The 22,186-nt window shown below is 49.0% G+C and overlaps 1 protein-coding gene across 1 annotated transcript in view; it reads left to right on the top strand.

Moving 5' to 3' along the window:
• Nucleotides 1-22,186, top strand: part of LOC138513828 (apolipoprotein L2-like) — a 172,783-nt gene that overhangs the window by 30,609 nt on the left and 119,988 nt on the right. Inside the window, exon 2 of the mRNA XM_069628938.1 lies at nucleotides 4,357-4,459. Coding sequence (XP_069485039.1) covers nucleotides 4,448-4,459 — 12 coding nt within the window. The 5' untranslated portion in view covers nucleotides 4,357-4,447. The remainder of the gene's footprint in view (nucleotides 1-4,356; nucleotides 4,460-22,186) is intronic.

The following is a 22,186-nucleotide window of genomic DNA, read 5'->3' as shown; positions in this document are numbered from 1 at the left end:
TTTAAGTGTTTGTTTGAATACTTGTCACTGTGAATCCTTGTGTAACCACTCTACAGCTCACATTGACCCCTCTTGAGATAAGCCTGGCTGCTCTGCCACACTACCAACCTGTGTAGTTCAGACTTATACCAAAGTACTATTGCGATTATAGCCTGCAGCATGACTTTCTCGTTTCTTTCCATGTTCAGAGAGATGTGCAAGATGGAAGTATCCTATTGTTTGCTAACTTCAGCCCCCTGCAGTCTCGAGTGACCACATTCTTGGGACACAGTAGGCTGTGCTCACATCTTTGGCAACCTGAATAACTTCCACAACTTTTTCAACTTTCTGTGGTTGCTCACTTTCAGACCTACGTCACAACGTGGCTTTCCTAGTTCCCCTTGTTATCTGGCACGACATTGTTGGCCAACACCTGTTCAGGGTCACACAGGGGCTGAGTCCACCAATCATGACCCATATACCATTTAAACTTGGGTGGTGCTTGTCCAATGGGGCCAGCCTCTCAGTCTGAATCCAGGGCAAGCAGAAGCAAAGAAAGACCCAGGAAGGATCCCGAGGGCCGCCAAACACTGTGCCCTTGCCCCACCACAGACTTCACTGCTGCAGGGCTGGTGCTTTGAATCTAGTGGGGCGTGGCCAAAATCCAGGGCAAGCAGAAGCGAAGAAAGACCCAGGGAGGGTCCCAAGGGCCGCAAAACACTGCGCCCATGCCCCGCATAAAACATGTATACACTTTATTACCCATTCACTAACTATGTGTACCATTGTTTACACACTCAAAGACGCATACGTAGGCTGAGGAGAGAGACACTGCCAAATGAATGTATTGTAAACAGAACTCCACTGCATACAGAGGTCCCCTCCGCATCCTGCTGTCTTTATCAACATGGCGGTGAAACATCAGTGTTTTCTCAGGCTCACTTTTTTTTTATGGGAATACTAATAAAACCATCAGCTGCTCAGGGTCCTTGTGTGACCTGTTGCCGTGCAAGGGGACCACCAACGTTAGCACTAAGATGCTGTTGGGTTTCCCAAAGAACATTTTTCACATTTAACAGAGTGGAAAATGAAAGAGTAAAAATAGTCAATCGTTTTTCCTATGACATTTTTTTTTAACAAAACTGAGTAAAATAAAAATGCTGCCTGCATTTACAATGGATTCCTGTGGAATCTGCCTGCTTTCAGTAGGTGTTAAATGTGGTGGTATTACACAGGAATACATTAGTTTAACACCAGCAGGAAAATACGTTCTGGCATTCAGAAGGAAAACATAAACTGAAATGTTAATTCAGTTTTGTGTTCCTGTTCTGTCTCCAAATGTCTGTGGCATGCCCTGGAGCGTAAAAGCGAGATGTAAGTGGCCAACACCTTGCTTTTACACCTTACTTTTGCACACTCAGACTTAGAAAAGGAGCACCATAGTGCCTCCCTTTTATCTTGCATTGGATGTTAGCCAACACATACTGGATAACTGACCCTGGCAGTTGGTCAAGCTATACTCTGTATATTTCTTTGATATTTCAGACATGGGGCCTCATTCCGAGTATGGAGGTAGTCATGGCGCTATTTGCGCCATGACTACCTCCCATACCGGGTCCGGGTCTGACCTGGTTCAATGGGGACTTACCGGTCCATTCCGACCCTGGAGGGACCGGTGAGTCCCCATTGAAATATCCATTCCCCATTCCCATTTGAACCCCCATAGGGCTCAATGGGAATGGGGAAGTAGCTAATAAGGGTACCGCAATTTTGGCTTCTGGCTTCCGCTAGGGACCCGCTAAGGGACCGGAATAGGGCGCAAAGGGATTACCGGCACCGATGTCCTTAACGGTGGCCGGTATCCCTTTGCGCCCACCTCGGAATGAGGCCCATGATGTATTGTTGGCCAATGCAGAGCAGGATGTCTGTGTATGTTTTGCCTCCTCGACTTGTTAGCAGAAGGAAGCTCATCTGTAGGGAAATTGGTGGCCATTCTGGGGCATTTATTGGTAAATAATCCTCCCACTTTATTTACAGGCCACTCTGGAGTAGTGAATTGTGGCATTTTACGGCAGTGATTGGAGTCTTATGGAACCAGGTGAAGAGCGGTCTCACTTGTTTCTGCCTGATCAACAAATGGAATGTAGCTCAGGGCTTCCTCTGTACATCTTGAAAAGATATCCTCCGTAATAGTTAACTCTTCTCTTTTCAAACCTCCACATGATGTTATGTTATATTAATTTTAAGTAAATTGTAGTATTAAATATTTGATATATGATACGTTCTGATAGTCCCCCTCTGTATATCTTACCCCATTTTAGGGATTGAAAAAGAGAATTGAGACACCCCACAGTTCAACTAAGAAGCCCTCCCCTAACAAGAGAGATGGAGTGCGAGACAACAAATTAGAAGATTGTCTTTTTAACTATCTACTGTGACTACATCTGCCACAGCCCAAGTCCTGAAGAAAGCGGAGAACTGGATCCATTCCGCTGAAACCGGTTGACTAGTAGAGGGTCGGGCTGATTATCCGACTCTCTTGACTCAGTAAAATTGAAATTGCGCTTGGCTGAATCACATTCAGATTTTAATGAGTAACGAAAAGTGAACACCAATAGACATATGGGGCATTTTAACTAATCCATAAATTCTACCTTCTGTGTGTTTCATGTTTTTTTTAAATAATGTGATAAGTCACACATTTGGAAGCAATACGAATACAAATAGAAGGATTTGACTTCCAAAAGTGTGCCCCTAGTTTTAGTGGACAAGGAAAGTAGTGAGAGAGGTTAGGGCAAGTTTTTCTTTCATCCCTTAACCTTGATAGGCGATACATCAGCGCACTACCAGGGTTAGTTACACACACCTACGGACAGAAAGTGTTTTTTGTAGGGATATTTAGTAATCTATAGGGAACAAAGTTTGAGGAATAATATGGTAAACAAATTATTCTGTCTGTGATGTGTTAAAAATATGAATATGTTTGACACTGCGTCAGATCACCACTGTAGTCATTTCAGAGTGCCTAGGCTTGTCTGTGGAGTGGCCTATTTGGCCTTTGCCAGGGGTATTCAGACCTTAGGCTGCTGGAGGAAAGAAAATGAGCAAGGGTTAGTTGAGATGATGGGAAAACAGGAAATTGATGCCATAAACACTGCAAGGGGAGAATGTCTTGTGATAGTGTGGGTGAATCCATGTCTTTGCATCAATAGCCTTCTCGCGCCTTGAAACACTTGTGTATAGGCGCGTTATAAATGCCATATCATATCATATCAATAGTATTTACTGCCGCTTGCCGTCTGCAGAGCGCGGCGACGGAAGCCCGGAGCACAAAAGGTTATGCACAAAAGTGTGGCGTGTCCCGGGCTTCCGGCGCAGTGCTCTGTGTTTAAGGACACGAGCACTGTATTTGGCACAGTGATGGTCAGGGTTCTATGCCTTCCACAGTGCCATAGTGTCAGTGTGAACCTGGGCATGTTGAAACCACGCCAAGGAAAACAGGAGAGCAGCGCCCTTCTACTTACTGCTCTACACCAGGAATAGCCACAAATAGCCATGCGCTATAGAGAGGACTGCAGGAAGGAACCTTGGGCTCTTTTAATGGAGGGTCTCGAAGCAAAGCCATGGAACGGGCTTCTTGGAAGATGTATAGGCCTGCTAGGAACTTTATGGGAAGCGTTATAGTGGTGTGCGAGGCAACAATCCTCTGGCTGAGGGTGGGATCTTCTGGGGATTAATCTGTATAATCCAACCTTGTATATGCTTCTAGGCCTGGGCTGCAATGACCTTGTCCTGTTCTTAGTGGGCCTGCAAATCTTTGCTCAAGACAGGGGTATATAAAATGCATGCCAGATTACATGTGCAGGTCTTGTTCAGTGTTATATCCCTTTCTGTGAACAAAGTGCCGCTCCAGTGATTTATTTGTGTGTTTTGGGAGCACTATCTGACACCTTATGGCTACGTCAAAGCATTAGAACATTAGTCACGTTATTGCAAAATGACATAACAAAACATTCAGAGTATAACCTGACATAGCTTGACCTAACTAGCTAGAATAAAAGAAACTGCCATCATGTCCCAAAAAAAGGGGTGATCCGATACATGCCCACACATTCCAATACATCAAATGGCATCCTTCATACTACAGTCAGAATCCTGCTTTTTCCCAGGAGGAAATGGCTTACTTTATCAACAGATTACATTTAAAGTTCGATTAGGCCAACTGTCATTATTAAGCAATCTGCAAAGTAATTTGAGATGAGGCCAAAATGTCATGAATGCATCAGGCTGATTGATATTTGCACTGCAAAAATGTGAGTTGACCCCAAGGTTTAGCACGCTCTTAACTCACTCTCTCACCTTCTGTCTACCATCCAGGGTTCTGATTCTTCTGATACTTAAGAGGGTTTCATAGGCGACTGATGTAAGTTGGTTTGTCTCGCAGCGCCTCATCCTAAGGAAAAGAGCCATGGAAGATAAGGTACAAACATTGTTTCTCACCTCCTCATTTTGTGGGGTCAAAGGGTAATGCTGAGAAGAGAATGTGTGGTGTTATGATGAATATGGGGGCTATAGAGTCCCAACATGGCACCAGAATACATGCTAGGAACTCTGACCGAAAGGATTGGGTAAAAAGGATGGCCACTGAAGGCTGCAGCGATATGGCAGAGGGGTGATGGTGGCTACAGCAGCGATATGGCAGAGGGGTGATGCTGGCTACATGAGACATGCAATGGCCACTGAAGGCTGCAGCGATATGGCAGAGGGGGATGCTGGCTACATGAGTCATGCAATGGCCACTGAAGGCTGCAGCAATATGGCAGAGGGGGATGCTGGCTACATGAGACATGCAATGGCCACTGAGGGCTGCAGCGATATGGCAGAGGGGTGATGCTGGCTACACGAGACATGCAGGAGATGAGATTTGAGATGTTTGCTGGGTTAAAGGATAGATTGGCATGGTGTGGTTTTGCGAGAAGGCGAGAAGGAAGTGCTAGAAACGATTCTCTGCGGGTCGCCTTCCCACTATTGGTTTTCAGTCCTGGCTGAAGAGACCATTAGTTGTTTGATGGCAAGGGTCTGCAACCTTTGGTCCTTCAGATATGTTAGACTTTGACTCCCATGATCCCTCCCCAAGTCCAAAAACTCTGGCGAGCCAACTGTTGCAGACTTCTATTTCATAGCAATGACCTGTTTTAGTTTTGACAATGATGTGGTGCTTTCACCTACAAGCCAGAAATATTGTGTTGGAGTACCAATAGGAGAGAGATGACATGTGAGGAGGGATACACTGCTTGTGGGCGTTTTTTGCTTATTTACGCATCCACTGACCATGGCCCTTTCCACCCACTACCTTCCTCTTCTTCGCCCAAAACACAGTTTATTTTCATCCAGCGTGCTGTCTATCTTTCTCATGCAAAGAGTGCACTGTTACACATGTTTGAAAGATAAACTAGTAACTGGAGCACATGCAGCAGGTGCAGGGTTGGGCAGTCTGTGTGTAGAATGGCCCCTTTACAATAGGCATGAAACATTTGCGCAGAGCACTTTGTCTGGAAATTCTTAAAGAAAGTGGTTGCTTATATTGCAATGGAGAGATAGTGTGTTGAGCCAATCCTACATGCAGCATCATTAGAGCCACATTTAAAGGCAAAGTTCACTCAGGAATTTGATTGGCCCAATGGATAAGGCATGCGTTATTTTAGCTCCAACAGGTCACTGCACCATGGTTGCAGCCCCTGTCATGCCAGATGTATGAGTGGTGAAGACCTGCCTCCTCTGGGATACGGAACTACCTAATTTGCCTGCAACGACCTTAAATTCAATATCCAATTCTCATTTGGCGGTCAAAAGAAACTCCCGAATGAGAATCCGTGGTGCATGGTGCAGTGACCTGTTGGAGCTGAGCCTCTTTCTGTTTTTTGTGTCAGCATCTTTAGGGGTGCTGAGGCCATGAAGAAAGTGGTAGAGCTAGATAAACCACTGAAACCGGTAGGCTAACACAGTCCTCCTATGCAAACAGGACTTTCTTTTAAGGTACGGAGGTGATACAAGTGGAAATAAAGCCCACTTGTCCTTTTTATAAGTATCACCCCAGTATTACCGCATGTGGAATTCTGAGGATGGATTACAAATCTTGATAAGCATTCTGATGTTTTAAAATTTGTTTTAAATGCCAATCCAGGGAAAGAAAATAAAGTAATACATTGTCACCTGGAAGGCCCATAGTACTTTGCTTGTGTTTAGAGTTGCATAGGGACACTCTGAGTGGAGTCCTTTGTTGTTAAATAAATATTGACTGCCTGAAAGTAGTTAGATTTCTAGGTTTCTATCCCCTAACCCTAGATAAGGGGCTCACCAGCGCTGTCTAGGGCCAGGCACCACATGAGGGATCCAGAGAGTATGATTAGAGGGCAAGTAGTTTAGAATTGTTCTAAAGGAAAAGAAATCTTAAATCATTAACCTGTCATACTATGTGTGATAATAGTTGGGTATATCGCCAGGTAAGAAACCCGTTTTCTGTCCCCTTATGTGTTTTGTGATGCATGTTTATAGCCTAAATTGATTGATTACATTTCTTTTCAAGTACATCTTATCTTCGATTTTCTGGCATTTGGACATGAAAACCTGGCCAGAAACCGCTGTCTTGTGATAATTTTATCCGTTGATCAATCACACGAAGTTCAAGTGCTTTGGTGGCAGTAAATCATAACACGCACCCCTCATTCCCATGCCGTACTGATATGCTATGCCCCTTGTCATGCCGTTGATGCACAGCATCGCCAAACGTCCACTGTCAGCAACTACGTGTAAGGTATTTCTCCCTAATTAATGTTTCTGTAAGAAGGGGTGAGCAGCAACCTGTAGGAGTCCTGAGCATGGGATACTTACACCTTACTGCACACCCGTGCAAATGACAAGCCCAGGGGGGAGAATAATGGACCTTATGAGGGGGGGCCTATGGAAGGCCTCAGAGTGGGCAGTATGCTCTGTGGGAGGGTTGGCCCACTACTATTGACATGTCAGCCCTGGTGGCTATCAATGATTAGTGTGCATCATGGTTAAATAAACAGTCCCAGGCTTGTTTCATTTGACCAGCTTGGCAGCCTTCTTTATATGACACAAATTGTAACACTAGATCCTTGGCATTAAATAATTACATAACATCAGTTAATCACTTGTGAGCAAGTTAATTCAACTTTGGTAAATAAATAATTAAATATCACTTGGGACAGCTGGGAGCATGTCACTTCACATCTGGTAAATAAATAATTAATATGATCACATGGGTCACCTGGGAGCAAGTCTCTTCACATTTGTATCTGCCCCCCAAACTGAGCTTAGATAATAAGGACACCTTTGCACCCCTACCCACCAGAATGAGCAAAGCATCCTTCAGAGACTGTAGAGTTCCAGTAGCCATTAAAACCTAGCAATCTCCATGCAATAACAAATAATATTTTTCTGTTGAAAATTCTTGACAAGGCTGCAACCCTCCAGCTCCAAGCTTTTGTGTAGGCTAACAACCTTCTTCACAAACAGCAATCAGGTTTTAGAAGGTCACATAACATGGAAACTGCACTGTTCGACCTTCAAACTCACGTTAGACATCATGGATAAAGGCAAGACAGGCATGCTGGTCCTTTTGGACCTATCAACCGCCTTTGACTTGCTGGATCACCAACAACTCCAATGGGCCTTAGAACATTCAGGAGGTTGTTCTCAGCAAGCAACTGGCTGGGTGATGTCCTTCCTAGTAGAACAAACCCCTAAAATACACTGCGCCGATCAATCCTCCTGCCCCATATCCATCAATTGTGGTGTACCTCAGGGGGCTAGTCTGTCCCCCTGTTGTTTAACCTATACTTGCAGTGTCTCTGTACTCTTCTTAACAACATAGGAGTTTATTTTACCTACTATGCAGACGGCACCCAGTTGGTGGTTGAGCTGAGTGGCTGCCTTAACACGGACAACTGTAAGGTGGCTAAAAATGAAAACATGATTGAGGCCTGGATGACGGCAAACCGGTTATCTTTAAATGGGAGCAAGACCAAACTGATGATTTTTGGCTCTCATCAAGCAAGGTCGAAGCTAAGCTCTGAATACTCATTCTTTAAGATCAGAGACTCCCTTATCCCGATCTCAGCAAAAGTAAAAACCCTGGGCATATAACTGGAAGCATCCTTGGGGTCTGGAGCACATGTTGCTTACTTAAACAAAAACTGTCAATACTAATTGAGGTTGCTTAAATTCATCAGACCTTACTTAAGTGAAAAGAACTGCGCTGCCATTGCCAGGGCCACTGTCCTCTCCAGACTGGATTATGGCAACACCCTTCTTCGAAGATCTAGCAAGCGGTGTATAGTACGTTGCCAAATCATACAAAACAACGCAGTGAGAATCATCAGACAGTAAGCTAGAAGTGAGCACAACACGGCTGACAAAAAGTCCCTCCACTGGCTAGCCATAAAGGATCGAATCATTTTTAAATTCATCACCACAGTGCATCATTGCATCTTTGGACTAGCCCCAGCCTATTTGAAAGGCCAAATAGCCCTTTACACCCCAGGCCGTTCTCTGAGATCGGAGGCCACATTGTACGCACAAGAGTCAAAAGAGCAAACAGTCGGGGACGTTCTTTCCCTGCAAGAACGGCCCAGACATGGAACGGCTTACCGAGTTCATTATGTCCCAAGGCTATCCAATTCTGGAAACCAGTGCTGGATCACATCAAGAAAATCACAGATCTCTCCATCCCATGGGACCCGGGCATCGCTCTATTGGGATCAAGCGGGGAGGGCCAATTCCCCCTCTCCGGGCACAGAGCAGAGTTATGCTCCCACCTGTTGACGGCCGCAAAAATCTCCATAGCTAGGCTGTGGAAAAATCCAGAGGGCCCAGCAGTACAAATGTGGTGGACGAAATGCTGGGACATAATCGCAGCAGAAAAGATAACTGCCCTCCGGTTCGGAAACAGAGACAAATTCTCCCAAACATGGGCTCCCTTTTTGGACTACACCCAGAAATTCCCAGGGTTGGCACGACAACCCCCTCCCTACGATGGATGGACAAAACTGAATAAATACAGAGGGGACAACGCAGTAGCAGAGGTACAGATTGGCCCAAGATCCCACCGGCTATTAAACCCAGGAATAACGCATCAAGGCCCGGACAATCTGTCGCTCACCGCCACCCACGCATGACCCAGCGCCTATAGAACATACAAGGATCCCTTCTCGCCCACTTGTAACCTATCACCGCCCACTAGGGCTAAACTAACCGCTTGCCCTTCCCCTTGAACTGTCCCCTGACCTGTTATAACTGTTGTTTTGTTATGAAGGACATTGTCCTTGTTGTTTTCCTACTTGTATCTCGAAGCTCAACGCCGCTGCTCGCAGCGCTCTTTATGTTCTCGCTACCACTCGATGCAATGTATGTACAAAAACCAATAAATATATATTTTGAAAAAAAAAGATTGGAGGCAAACTACACAACCTTTAGAAAGAAACTAAAAAGAAGCTCATTCAAGTAAATAAATATAGCCTGCCTCACTAAACAACCTGGTTGTCCTATTTATTTTTTGTTGTCCTTGTCTTCATGTACCCGTCCGATGCCTGCGGGCTCCGGCGCAATATAAATAAATAAAAATAAATACATTTGGTAAATAAATAATTAAATGTTATCAATTGGATCACCTGGGAGCATGTCACTTCACATTTGGTAAATATATAAATAAATATGATCACATTGGCAGTTTGCTTATTCTGGTACCACATAAACTGTGATGTCAACACTGCTGCTTCAGAAACCTTGGGCTCCCCTCCTAATGGTAACTGCAGACTACCACAATTCTCTCCACACATTCGCAACCACAACGGCCTGAAAAATTGGGGTAACTTAATCCGATCACTAACCGACGCTCCTCCCCATGAAATGGGAAGAGTATGAGAGGAAGATTCCCCTTAATTGATACACCGACCCCGGGCTGGCTGGGCCTCAGAAAAGCAACATGGGTAGGGCCAACAGCATTGTACAGGGCTGCCTGTTCTATCTCTATACCCTCTGGTTCGTATCCCCTGGGGCCCTGCCTGAAGCAAGTACCGACCGGGGCCCCATATGATTGTCTGATGTACTCTTCCCCCAACGACCATTCACACGAATGGCACATGCAGAATCAGGCTGCTCCACTCTCCACTCCGATGGGGGAAAGAAGTGAGGGAGAGATGAACCCACCCCCTGAAGGAAACACAAACTCAGGTCTACCATGGATCTCTGGAGGAGCTTCCGACACGTGTCTGAGGGAGAAATCACTGCAGCGATACCTCAGTGACACTACCAGAAAGTAGGGGCTCTCAGTATCCCCGATGACAGGCACTGTATCATGTCATTCAGGCCTGTCGGCAAACAAAACCAATGCACACTTATAATTCAGCACCCAATGTATAATGGGCCCGCTTCCCCACACTTTCCCACTCCTACCTTACAGCTACACACGGCAACGGATAGAGCGGCGCTGCTCTGTCCCTCACAGAGCGGTGCCGGTACTTAGTCACAGCACTAGTCAACTTTATACTACGGCGCTCGGCACCAGCACACCCTCTCAATCCTAGATAGGGAGAGAGGAATGCTGGTCAGGACAGGGAACGGCCTCGGGGGACGTCCCGCCACAGCTGAGGGCCTGGATGCCCTCGCCAATGTTCTGGAGCTCCCTCTCCCTCTGGTCTCGCTCACTGCACTCTCCCCAGACTTCCCTCCAAGAGTCCCCTCTGGGCTTTATCCTCCCCAGGACCTTCCACCTCATTTAGCTGGCAGGGGAGTTCCTGTCGCAGCTGAGGTGAATTCACCTTGCAGGCTGGCCCAATCCCCCTGCTGTTGGATCATACCATTGTCGGCTGGAAACAAACTCTTTGCGCAAGGAGCGCGAGGCAGGGTGAAAGGAGAGAATGAGAAATTGAAAAATGTGCCTGCCACAATGGGACACCATGCCTGTACACACAGAGACCTACAAGAAATGCGGGATTACATTCACAATCACGTTACCTAATGCAAAATGCAGAAGATACACATACACACACAGTTAATGTCTACTTGCTTTTCACAAAAAGAAGATACATTACACTTTTCAATAATTACTCATAGTCATAAATTTACAAATTGTTTATATTTCTTATTGCAATGACAACAGTTGAATACATCCAAGGGAGCCATTACAACTTTTGTCGCAACTAATCAATGGAAGAACAGATTGTTTACTCCAAGCCATAGTAATCATGTTTAGGTTGACGGCCACATTCCATGCAATCTTTCAGATTTCATTCTTTGATGTTTTGATCCCAGTACTTGAATTGTACCAGTGAAAGTTCTGTGAAGTCAAATAAAAATCAATGCAGTTCGATCATCCATTTTCTCTCAAAGAACATGGCTTTCCGTTTGAGAGAAAAATGATTTGTTACACATCCACAGTAAAACGATGTTCTTCGCATGTGTTCATTCATTAAATATGTTCGTCCTGTTGACGGGCACCACAAATGGGCAAACAGAAGCAGCACAATTGTCCCAGAAGATCGAGATGATAGTTCTGCTCGTGCTGACGATCCAGTTTTGGTTGAAGACCCCATCCACGGGCAAATGGTGACCTTGACATACACACATTTCTAGGATGTATCTAGTTAGATGTAATTAAGAAAAAAAAAATCGGTATCCATTGTCAAAAGAAGTAACACTATTACCTACATTTAAATAAAACATAGCTTTTTATGTATTCCGCATATACGAATGATTTATGTAAGTGCATCAGATATTGATGCTATTTTCAGTAAATATTTACAGGCCGATTCATGGAATAAATGTGCGCTGAAAATTTCTGCGCAAGCGTGCGAATCGCAGCGCAAGTGCGAAAATCGCAGCGAAACCCGCGCACAGCGATTCATGGAAGTCCGTGCGCGTGTAAATCCATGGATGTGCGCTAAAATCTTCAAACAGCGTGCGCTACGCGCACAGCGAAAGCGCACCTAGCGCAGCGCACACAACAAAAGTAGGTGTAACACAGGGCGTAACATGCGAAATGGGGAACAACGCGTGAAAATGTGGGCGTCACGGGTGAAGTACAGGAGGCAAATGCGCAGAACGCCCACACGCGTGCCTACAACACGTATTCATGGAATCAAAAGGGGCTAACGCGTGTGACAAAAGAGACGTGCTAATCCGGAAACACGTACGCCAGCAGGAAGCAGGCGTACGTGGACCCGCACAGCATAAAAGTGCGCGCAAACAACAAACAAGCTCAGACACTAACATGAATATACCGTTCCTCGCAGCAGTGGTCGTGGGATACCGCAGGAGGAGGAGGAGGATAGTCAGGGCCAGAATTACACCCAGTACCAGCCTTTTTGGGATGCCTGATGACCAGGTGTATGGGAGGTACAGGTTTCCACCTCACATAATACTCGACCTGGTGAGTGGGAGGATGACCTCACATCACCCACCCTGTGCTCCCAAGCACTGAGCCCCTTGGAAAAGGTGCTCAATGTACTGCACTTCTTAGCCACTGGTTCATTTCAGCGGACAAGTGCTATAGTGGGGGGGGGTGTCACAGGCCACGCAGTCATGCTGCCTGCACCAGGTGTTGGCCATCATGACTGCATGCCCATCAGTCCGCAGGAACATATACCTGCCCAGAACACCTGCAGAAAGGCAGGCTGTCGTCCAGGATTTTTACGGAGTGGCACACTTCCCCAAAGTGCTAGGTGCCATTGACTGCACCCATGTGGCTCTACGTTCTCCCAGGGCAACTGAGCACATCTACAGAAACCACAAGCACTGGCATTCCATCAACGTGCAGGTAGTATGTGATGGCAAAGGAATCATCACCTCAGTATATGCCAACTACCCAGGGTCCACCCATGATAGTTTTATTTACAGAGTGTCAACCCTAAACCGGGACCTCGAAGCTGGGCGGCATGGCGATACATTGCTGCTTGGTGAGTATAAATGCCCCTGCACATGCATGCATGTCAGATACTGAGTAATGTCACAACACCACTAATGATACCCATCATCACCTCCCCAGGGGACAGTGCTTACCCTCTGAGCACCCACATGATGACGCCAATTCAGAACCCCACCACACCACCCGAGGTAAGATACAACACAGCCCATATTGCAACCCGGGGCATAGTGGAGCGCACATTCGGAGTGCTCAAGTCACGCTTTCGCTCCCTTGACCGCTCTGGTGGGCAGCTGCTATACGCGCCCCCAGTAGTGTGCAGGATCATAGTGGCAGCATGTGTCCTGCACAACGTTGCAACACGCCGGGGCCTTCCGGTGGACATGGTGGTGCCCCCACATCCCCAACCAGAAGCACGGCCGCTGCGCATGGGAGGGGAAAGGGCACGTGGTGAGGCAGCCCGTACGCAGCTGGTGGCTAATTACTTCACCTAAAATCACACCCCTTTGGAGTGCACACAGCCCTGGCACATACCAGCTGACAATCAATGATGATGACATAAGGGACAGTCAACTGTCACAACCATACCAGCCTGAGATTGGTCACCTGGAAGTGTTACATTGTGTGTATTCCTACCTACCGAAAGACAACCGATGCTGTGTCACAAAAAGACACACATTTATGCTGCATGAATGACTACCCCCTTGCAAAATACAACATGAAAATAGCGCCATGTCACACAACCCCTCCCCATCTCCGCCACCCAACACACCATGGCATGTCCTGCAATGTGAAAGCAAACAAAGGAATGCACAACACATGACACAAGTGTCACAAAGTGCACTGTCCCAAATGGAAACAGGCCACACACAATATGCTCCCAGTAATCAATAACAAACAGCACACATGACCATATACTTACCAGCAACACAATACAGCAAGACAGCATGAAAAATTGCCAAAATATGACAGTACAAACTCAAAGTAATGTAAGTCATACAACCTCAATAAGCCAGCACATCGACCCTTTCCAACTCCAGAGTGTTGCTGTCAGGCAAGTGTGTCAATGTACTGCATACAACATGAACTGCATCTGCAAAGGAGACGGTCTTGTGAAGACATGAAGAAGGTACCTGCTGATAAGGAGGAAGACATGGATGCACAAGCACATATCAATACACCATGCAGTGTTCAATTCAAAAACAAACCCCACTAGGGATGTCCACACAGTTATGACTACAGACTGCCCACACAGCTCATGGGAGCCCAATGTCACTGTGTAAGTCACTGTCACTTGGTCACATCCTTTGCAAGCCCATGGAAACGGGAAGCAGGAGGGGTGTGTGGGTCAGGAAACCAAGCATCTAACCCAAACACAGGACAAGCCTGCATGTACCCAGCCAGAATACACAGTGGATGCCCACGGGAGCCACACAAGGCAACACTCTGTAAAAAAAAATAAAAACAAAAAAATCAAAAAGGGCCATGTGGGGGTCAGGGGGGAGGGAGGCCACCCAGGAGGTCCGAGGACAGGGTGCACACCAACACCCACCTGTGTGGATGTTGCGAGAAAAAAAATACCTCCATGGGCTCATGGAATGCACGGCTACGCTACTGTGGGAGAAGTGCTGCTGTCGCTATCATCACCCTCTGCTGCTGCATCAGGAGGTGGTGGTGCTATGGGAGGCAGCCCACGCAAAGCCCTGGTATGGTCCTCCATGGCAGCAAGCATGCGGGTGTGGAAGGTCTCGTTCTGGAGGATGATAGTACAGAGATCCCCATGCAGCACCTGACGGGTTGCCTGCATTTCTGCACGCATGGCCTCCCGTGATGCCCGGATCTCCTCCCGAGTTGCCTGCAGCTCAGCTGAGAGTGAACGTGTGAGCCGCTCCAGCTGCTGTTCTGTCCTCAAATGTGTGGAAGCTTCAAGTTCAACAAGAGTCTCCCTGAGGTTATGGAGTGTGCCCTGTGACTCTATAGAAATGTCTTCCCGCAGAGTCTCCAGTGCCGCCCGTCGGTCCCTGTTGGACGCCAACATGTCTTCCCTGTGTGATCGGCAAATGGAGTCTGTTGCCTGCTGTTGTTGCTCCATCTGCCTTTCAGGGGGGATAATGGAAGTGGCCACCCTCTCCATTGCCTGAGCCATCATTTCAACTGATTCTGCCTGTTGGGTTGTCATACCGTACATGGAGTTTTCCCATACAGTATTGCCTGGTGGCGTATGGCCACCACGTCGGCGGGCACCACACCTGTTCGGGGCAAGACGATCTGCACCTTGCTGTGCTGGCACTGCCTGAGGCTGCAGGACTGCATTCCCCCTCTGATCTGGTGGCCCAGGAACAGGATCAGATGTTTTGGAGTGTGACCCTGTATCCGTAACCGCCAAATGCGGACTTACCAACACTGACATCCCCATAGAGGGTTCTACCCCTGGTGCAGGTGGGTTGGACAGAACAGAATCCCTGCTAGGAACACTCAGCTGCGACGCCACATAAGTCTCATCATCCGATTCAGCACCTGAATAGAGGACTGGGGAGGTGCACCCAGAGACACCCCTGGACAGTATGGTCTGCATTATGAAAGGGTTTTCACCCACCACCACACAACGTCCCCCACTGGTGCCCGGTCGTGCCTGAGATTCCTCCTGGGTCTGCACCATCTCCTCAACCTCAACAGCACCAAGTGCGTCATCACCTGCAAAAACATGAAATACCAAAAATGGGAACAGGCATTAGCACCGTAGCTCACACATAGGCCTGACAAGCCAGAGATCCAGTACATGATTTACACATGCCCCACATGACTATAACCCTGGCATGCATGCACTGTCAATGAGTTGGAAGGGGAGGCAAAAAGCAAACACTGATGACACCAATATGGAAAAGCAGCACATTTGCTGCATGCTGGGTAGCACTGGCATCACACATTAGCCTGTGAGTGGCATGTCCAATACACATATATGACACATGCCAAAACACAGATGGCATGTAGCATAGCCATGGTACATTTGACAAGTACAGCCATATGTCAGTGAATGAGTACTGTCAGCCATCCATGTGAGATGGACATGATGAGATGAACAATGCTACATAGTGTGACAAAATACGCACGTGCCACTCACTGCAACACATCCAGTGTACAAGAATAGAGTGATTGCAGGCAGATGTACACATTAATGGTTGGTCACTGAAACATCACAGGAAACAACTATCAAGTACCACATACAAACAGGCACCAAAAACCAATATGAGCAGGCCAATACTCAATCAGCCTGAATGGTCTAATCATTCACATAACAAGTTAACAAATGTGGGCCAATGTGGGGTGTAATCAATGACAGAAGCATGTCACATATGTGACAATGGGGCTGAAAAATGTGTTGCAAAAGTGGGAGAATCGAAACAATCAGCCTGAATGAACACTGAAAGAATCTGAACAATGTTGTTGCAAGATGACAGTTCAAGGGCAACTGCAGTAATGTGGCGCTAAATGGCTACTGTGGGCAGAAGGGATACTGTCATACCCAAATCCAAGGCCAGTGAATGTTTTGGAGGAAGCACATGGGTGACCCATACCACTCAGGTGCACACACCCTCACCTGGCACTCAATCAGAACCCGTCATCCACACAACATACACATGGATTACACACACATGCATTGGCACTCACCGGACAATGCGTTTCAGGTCATTACAGCGCTTCTAGCAATCATCAGCTGAGTGCCTCACAAATCCAAGGGCACTAATGATGTCCGCGATGGTCTGCCAGTGTGCCTTACGTTGATCAGGTGTGGTCTTGCATCCTGCAGTCACCACCATTTGGCGGCTATGTGCCGACACATAGGCCACTAGTGCATCAAGTTCGGCGTCATTAAAGCTAGGCTTCCTTTACGTTCCGGAGTGTGTAGCCGTGTCTGGGGTCTCAGCCTGTAGTGCCAGAGCACCCTTCTTCCTCTTTTTGAAAGGTGTTGCGGATCCTGAGTGGCTTACGCCGCTCTGGTCAGTAGGGGCAGAAGTGCCGGTGGACTGGGTACTAGGACTGTGCGAATGCACAATGACCATAGGTCTTGGTGCAGTCATTGGCTGCAGGGTGAAGTTGGCAGGGGCAACATCGGTTTGATGGACCGGGACCGACACTGTCCCGCATGGGAGACTCAGAGCTGGGGTGGATTGAGCTGCAGCTGCCTCTGCAGCCTCCCCACCCTGCCTACTTGGGGCAGAAGATTACATAGCTGCCCCAGATCCACGTGGCCTGGTGACACCAACTTGCACCACCACACGTGGCTTAGACTTGCTGACCTGGAAGTCAGCCTGGGAGTCATCCTGTGCCGGTTTAGGTGCCACAATGGGCTGGTCCAACAAGGGCTGAGCTGGGATGGTGTCAGCTATGTTTCCCACAACCATGGGGGGGGGTGGTCGTCCCTGATTGCTCCTCCACACATGGGGGTCTAGGGGCACCCTGCAAATCATGGCCACGCCCCCTACCGCGCCCACCACGCCCACCTTTTGGAGGTCGGCCACCTTTGCCTCCCTTACCGCTTGGTCTCCTCCCAACCATGGCACTAATGAAAAATAAACCTGCACTATGCTGTGGCACCCAGAAACACAAAAATAAGCGTATGCGTGTTAGACGCAGCCTACAATGACCTCTGAAGGGGTACGCGACACATGGGGCAAGCACAGTTGGTAAATACGTACGCGACTCACCGTCTGCCTGGAAAAAGAACGTGAAAAAGACGCAGGTGTGCGCTTTGGCAACACCCCCGCCAAAAGAAGAATTGTACGCTGTCTGAGGAGACAGGACAAAAGAAGACGTGAACGCTGTTTGAGGAAACAGGCCCAACAAAAAAAATGAACGCTGTCAGAGATAACAGGGAGTACGAACTTGAAACGCTGTGAAGTAATTGCGTGTGAACCGACAAGAAGTATGGAATTCACCCACTTGCTCTCCACGAAAAGCAGGTACAAGGAAATGGGGTCCTACACGTACCTTTTAAAGCAGCCCACACATACAACGTCACTTACGCGTGTACGCGCTAAGGCCCTTTCCTTCAATTACACAAGCTGACACTCGGACATGCAGTTTTTGGACGTGTACGATGAACATGCACCCGTGTTGAGGGAAACACCCTCGCACGTCGCGTCACATACACGTAGGCCCTTTCCTCGGATTACACACATTCACACGCAGACGTGCAGTTTTTTCACACGCCATGAGCTACTATGCCCACGTCACGAGGGAAACTCCCGTGCGCGTAACGTCACAGATGCGCTTACGCGCTAAGGGCCTTTCCTCGAATTACATTCAGACGTGCAAGATTTTCACGTGCCAAATCACTCCGGATCAAGCTGGCCACACAACACACGGAAGACCACGCTCCTGCCCAGAAGACCGAATTACTGCCCCCCAGATCCCCGAGCACGCTCCCACCTGCCATCTGCTGCTGTCTGTCTGCCTACTGCCCACATGCCCTGCTCTTTGCTGCCTGCACATCATCCATCTGCAGGGGTGCAGTTGTTGTGACCACCCCTGCTGGAACTGAAGACTCCCGACTGGGATACCATCGCTCCACAGCCCAGCCCCAGGACCCAGTTGCCCATCCACACCTGCCTCTGGGGTTGCCATGTCAGGCACACCACCATCTGGCACCGCTGGCAACCCCCAACCAGAGAGGCAGAGGGCCACCAGCTTCAGTGCCAGGGAAGTTGGTGTCCTGGTGGAGCAAGTCCTGGGGCAGTATGATGCCCTCTTTGGAAGTTCTCGCGCCGACTATAAAGGACTGACCAGGATCTGGATGGACATCGTGACTGCCATCAACGAGGAGGGGGTGGCAGTCCGCGACATCAAACATGTCAAGAAGCGCTGGGAGGACTTCAGGTCCAGGACCCTCGACAAGGCCCAGCGCCTCTTGAAGACAGCGGATGCCAAGGGGCGCCGGGGCCACCTGTCCGACCACCAAATGAGGGTCCTGGAACGCATATGCCCAGCGCTCCACGTCCAGGTTCTTGAGAGGCAGACCCGTCTGGAGCCGAGCGGTAAGTGTACATGCATACTGATTGGATGCTGTGCGTGTCGTGGTGTGCCAGTAGTGTGCAGGTTGCACATGTGTTTTGTAGGGCCATGTATGGATGTGTATGTACAGGGGCGTGAGGCTGACACATGCGAGTCCTCTCATGTGTGAGACACATGGATGGTGTATGTGTGGGTAAGCATGCAGGCCAAATGCAGATCTGGGAGCACACATGTTTGAATTACTGTGTATGTATGTTGCCATGGTTGTGGTGTCACACATGGATGTTGGTTCCAGCTGTATGTATCTGCACTGTGTACATGTGCCTGTGTGTGTATTTGACAAGTGTGCAACTGTGATGCAACATGGATGCATGTGGCACTGACATTTAGAAGGCTGAATGCCAGATGTGACATGGATGGTGATCTCATCACTCTGACAGTTGGTGGACATGCACACATGCATGTAAGTGTGTTGGTGTGTGTGCATGTGTTGTGTACTCCCGTGCTTAATGTGACATCAGGCTCACCTTCGGATGCTGATGCTGTTGTATGTGTATGGATGGTGCTGCCTGGTGCAATATTGCTGTGGAATTGCTCATGTCTGTGAGTAGAAATGACATGTGTGTTAGGGAGTGTGATGCCATGTCTGAAGTTTGACATTGCCACTCATGTGCAAATGTCATGTGTGTATCAGTCCATTGTACAGTGCCCTGATGCCTGTGTTCTATCTCTCCCTGTCTGCAGCGTCAACTGATGAAGAGGGCGGAGAGGGTGCTGTGGAGCAAAGCGGCAGGGATCGCACCACCAGCCGGAGACGCAAGGCCCGGCTCCCCTCCCAGATTGTCATCTCTTCGGGGAGTGAGGAGTCTGGTGCCACATCCCAGGCCGCAGCTGCCAAGGGTAGGTCCAAATGGCGGAGGTTGGAGATGGACTCTTCGGCAGCAGAAGGGGCAGCTGAGACCCCACAGGGTCCGATGGAGGAAGATGGCATGGAGTCATCCAGGTTGGTGGGGGGTTTGGAGGAGGAGGAGGCCGTGGAAGGGACACACACAGGGTCTGGAGGTGGGGATTCCACTGGTGCCAGTGGTGCAGTGCAGGGGCAGGGACAGAAGGCAGCACAGGCCGTCGCGGAGGTTCCTGTGTGTAATCCTGTCCCTGATCCTGTGACTGCATCATCCGGCACCAGCAGGGATGCCTACGTCCAGACCCGTTTTCAGGGAGGGAATGGGCGCACAACACCTGGCCTTCCTCTCCCTGCGGACGTGGCTATCCGGGACCGTGTTGAGCCTGTCCTGGCTGGGATAGCGTTGCGTCAACGGGGCATGCGAGTTGACCTGCAGTGTTTTCGTGAAGACACTGCACGTTATCTCGGATGCCTCTTTGAACGCGTTGACCTACTGGGACGGGTCACCAGTGCTGGATTCCTCCGTGTGCTGGACCTTCTTGCGACCCCCTCCTCACCTGAACCCCCTATGCGCCAGTCATCCTCCATGCCATCTTCCCACCCAGGTACCACCTGGGTACCCTGTGGAGCTGTCTTTGACCCAGCGGCCAGGCTGGTGGAGGACACAACCCTGCCACAGTCGGGAGTCGGACATCCGGCAGGGGTGGCCACCACGACAACTGCACCCCAGCCTGAGCAGGACGTGCATGCAGCAAGAGCCAGGGCGCAGGCGCAGCAGCAGCAGCAACATGGTGGGAGCAATGATGGCTCGGGGCCTTCAACATCGGAGGGGTAGGCGTCGGCCAGAGGGCAGGAGGACCCAGGATTGCAAGTGTCTTCCGTGTGGCAGCGGTTGGGCCACGCCATAGATGCGGAGCGGCAGCGGGCGGAAGAGGCACGGCTCACAATGGTCAGGGTGGAGAACTCCATGCGGAGGGCACTGAGGCGGGCCAAGTGCCTCGAGGCAATTCACAGGGAGTTGGAGGCCAACATGTCATCGTCCCTGCGAACCTTCGGGCCATGGAAGAGGACCGCCTCCAGGACATTGAGCGGGAGTTCGATGATGCCCTGGCCCGGGACATCCAAAAGTGAGCCGTCGGACTAGCCCGCTGCCATTGTAAATAGTTAGTTAGTTAGTTAGTGTTAGGTTTCATTTTGGTTTTCATTTTCTTTTTGGGGCGCTTGGACAATACCCCACATTTTTGTATATAGATCTTCATTAGTTAGTGTATTTTTGTAGGTCTCATTTGGACAATTGGGCTCATGGACCCAGGATTTCATCCTTGTAAATAGTTGGAGTGTGGATTTGTCGGCATTTTCTTTTTTGATTTTTTCCATGGAGCAATGGATTTTACTTTTTCATTTCTGTTTGGATTTGCTTTGTTGGAAGGAGACTTTGGAGACATTTTTGATTTCATATATTTTGGATTCTGATTTCCTTTTTTTATCATTATGTGACATTCTGCATTGTTTTCCTTATGTCCATTGTTTGGTATTTGATTTTCTTTCACCACATTTTTTGTTCAATACATTTGTTCCCGTACTTCAATGTGTGGTATTCTCTCATTGGTTTCATGCATGTCACGATGTGGGTTTTCACATTCACTGGCACCCATTGTGTGTGTGTGACGGACATGTGTTGATGTACATACATGCCATTTGGGTTTTTTCATGTAATGTGCATTTCAATGTGGGGTGTATGTTATGGTTGGTTGTTTATTTGGGCAGGGGTGGCGTGCCGTGGGATTTTGGTGGCCATGAGGGCCATGATTGTTGGTCATGTTGACATGTTGGGGGGACATGAGTGAGGGCCTGCTGGCAGGTGGCCATCACTGCTGGGGGTTGGGGGTGCAGGGGGACATGAGTGGGGGCCTGCTGGTAGGTGGCCCTCACTGCTGGGGGACATGAGTGGGGGCCTGCTGGCAAGTGGCCCTCACTGCTGGGGGTGGGGGTGCAGGGGGACATGAGTGGGGGCCTGCTGGCAGGTGGCCCTCACTGCTGGGGGTGGGGGTGCAGGGGGACATGAGTGGGGGCCTGCTGGTAGGTGGCCCTCACTGCTGGGGGACATGAGTGGGGGCCTGCTGGCAAGTGGCCCTCACTGCCGGGGGGTGGGGGTACAGGGGGACATGAGTGGGGGCCTGCTGGCAGGTGGCCCTCACTGCTGGGGGTGGGGGTGCAGGGGGACATGAGTGGGACATGAGTGGGGGCCTGCTGGCAGGTGGCCCTCTCTGCTGGGGGTGGGGGTGCAGGGGGACATGAGTGGGACATGAGTGGGGGCCTGCTGGCTGGTGCCTCTCACTGCTGGT

The sequence above is a fragment of the Ambystoma mexicanum genome, chromosome 12 (assembly GCF_040938575.1).
Source record: "Ambystoma mexicanum isolate Mex_15411 chromosome 12, UKY_AmexF1_1, whole genome shotgun sequence".
NCBI lineage: Eukaryota > Metazoa > Chordata > Amphibia > Caudata > Ambystomatidae > Ambystoma > Ambystoma mexicanum.
The sequence above is the reverse complement of the archived record's forward strand: the minus strand, read 5'-3'. Positions and strand labels throughout refer to the sequence as shown.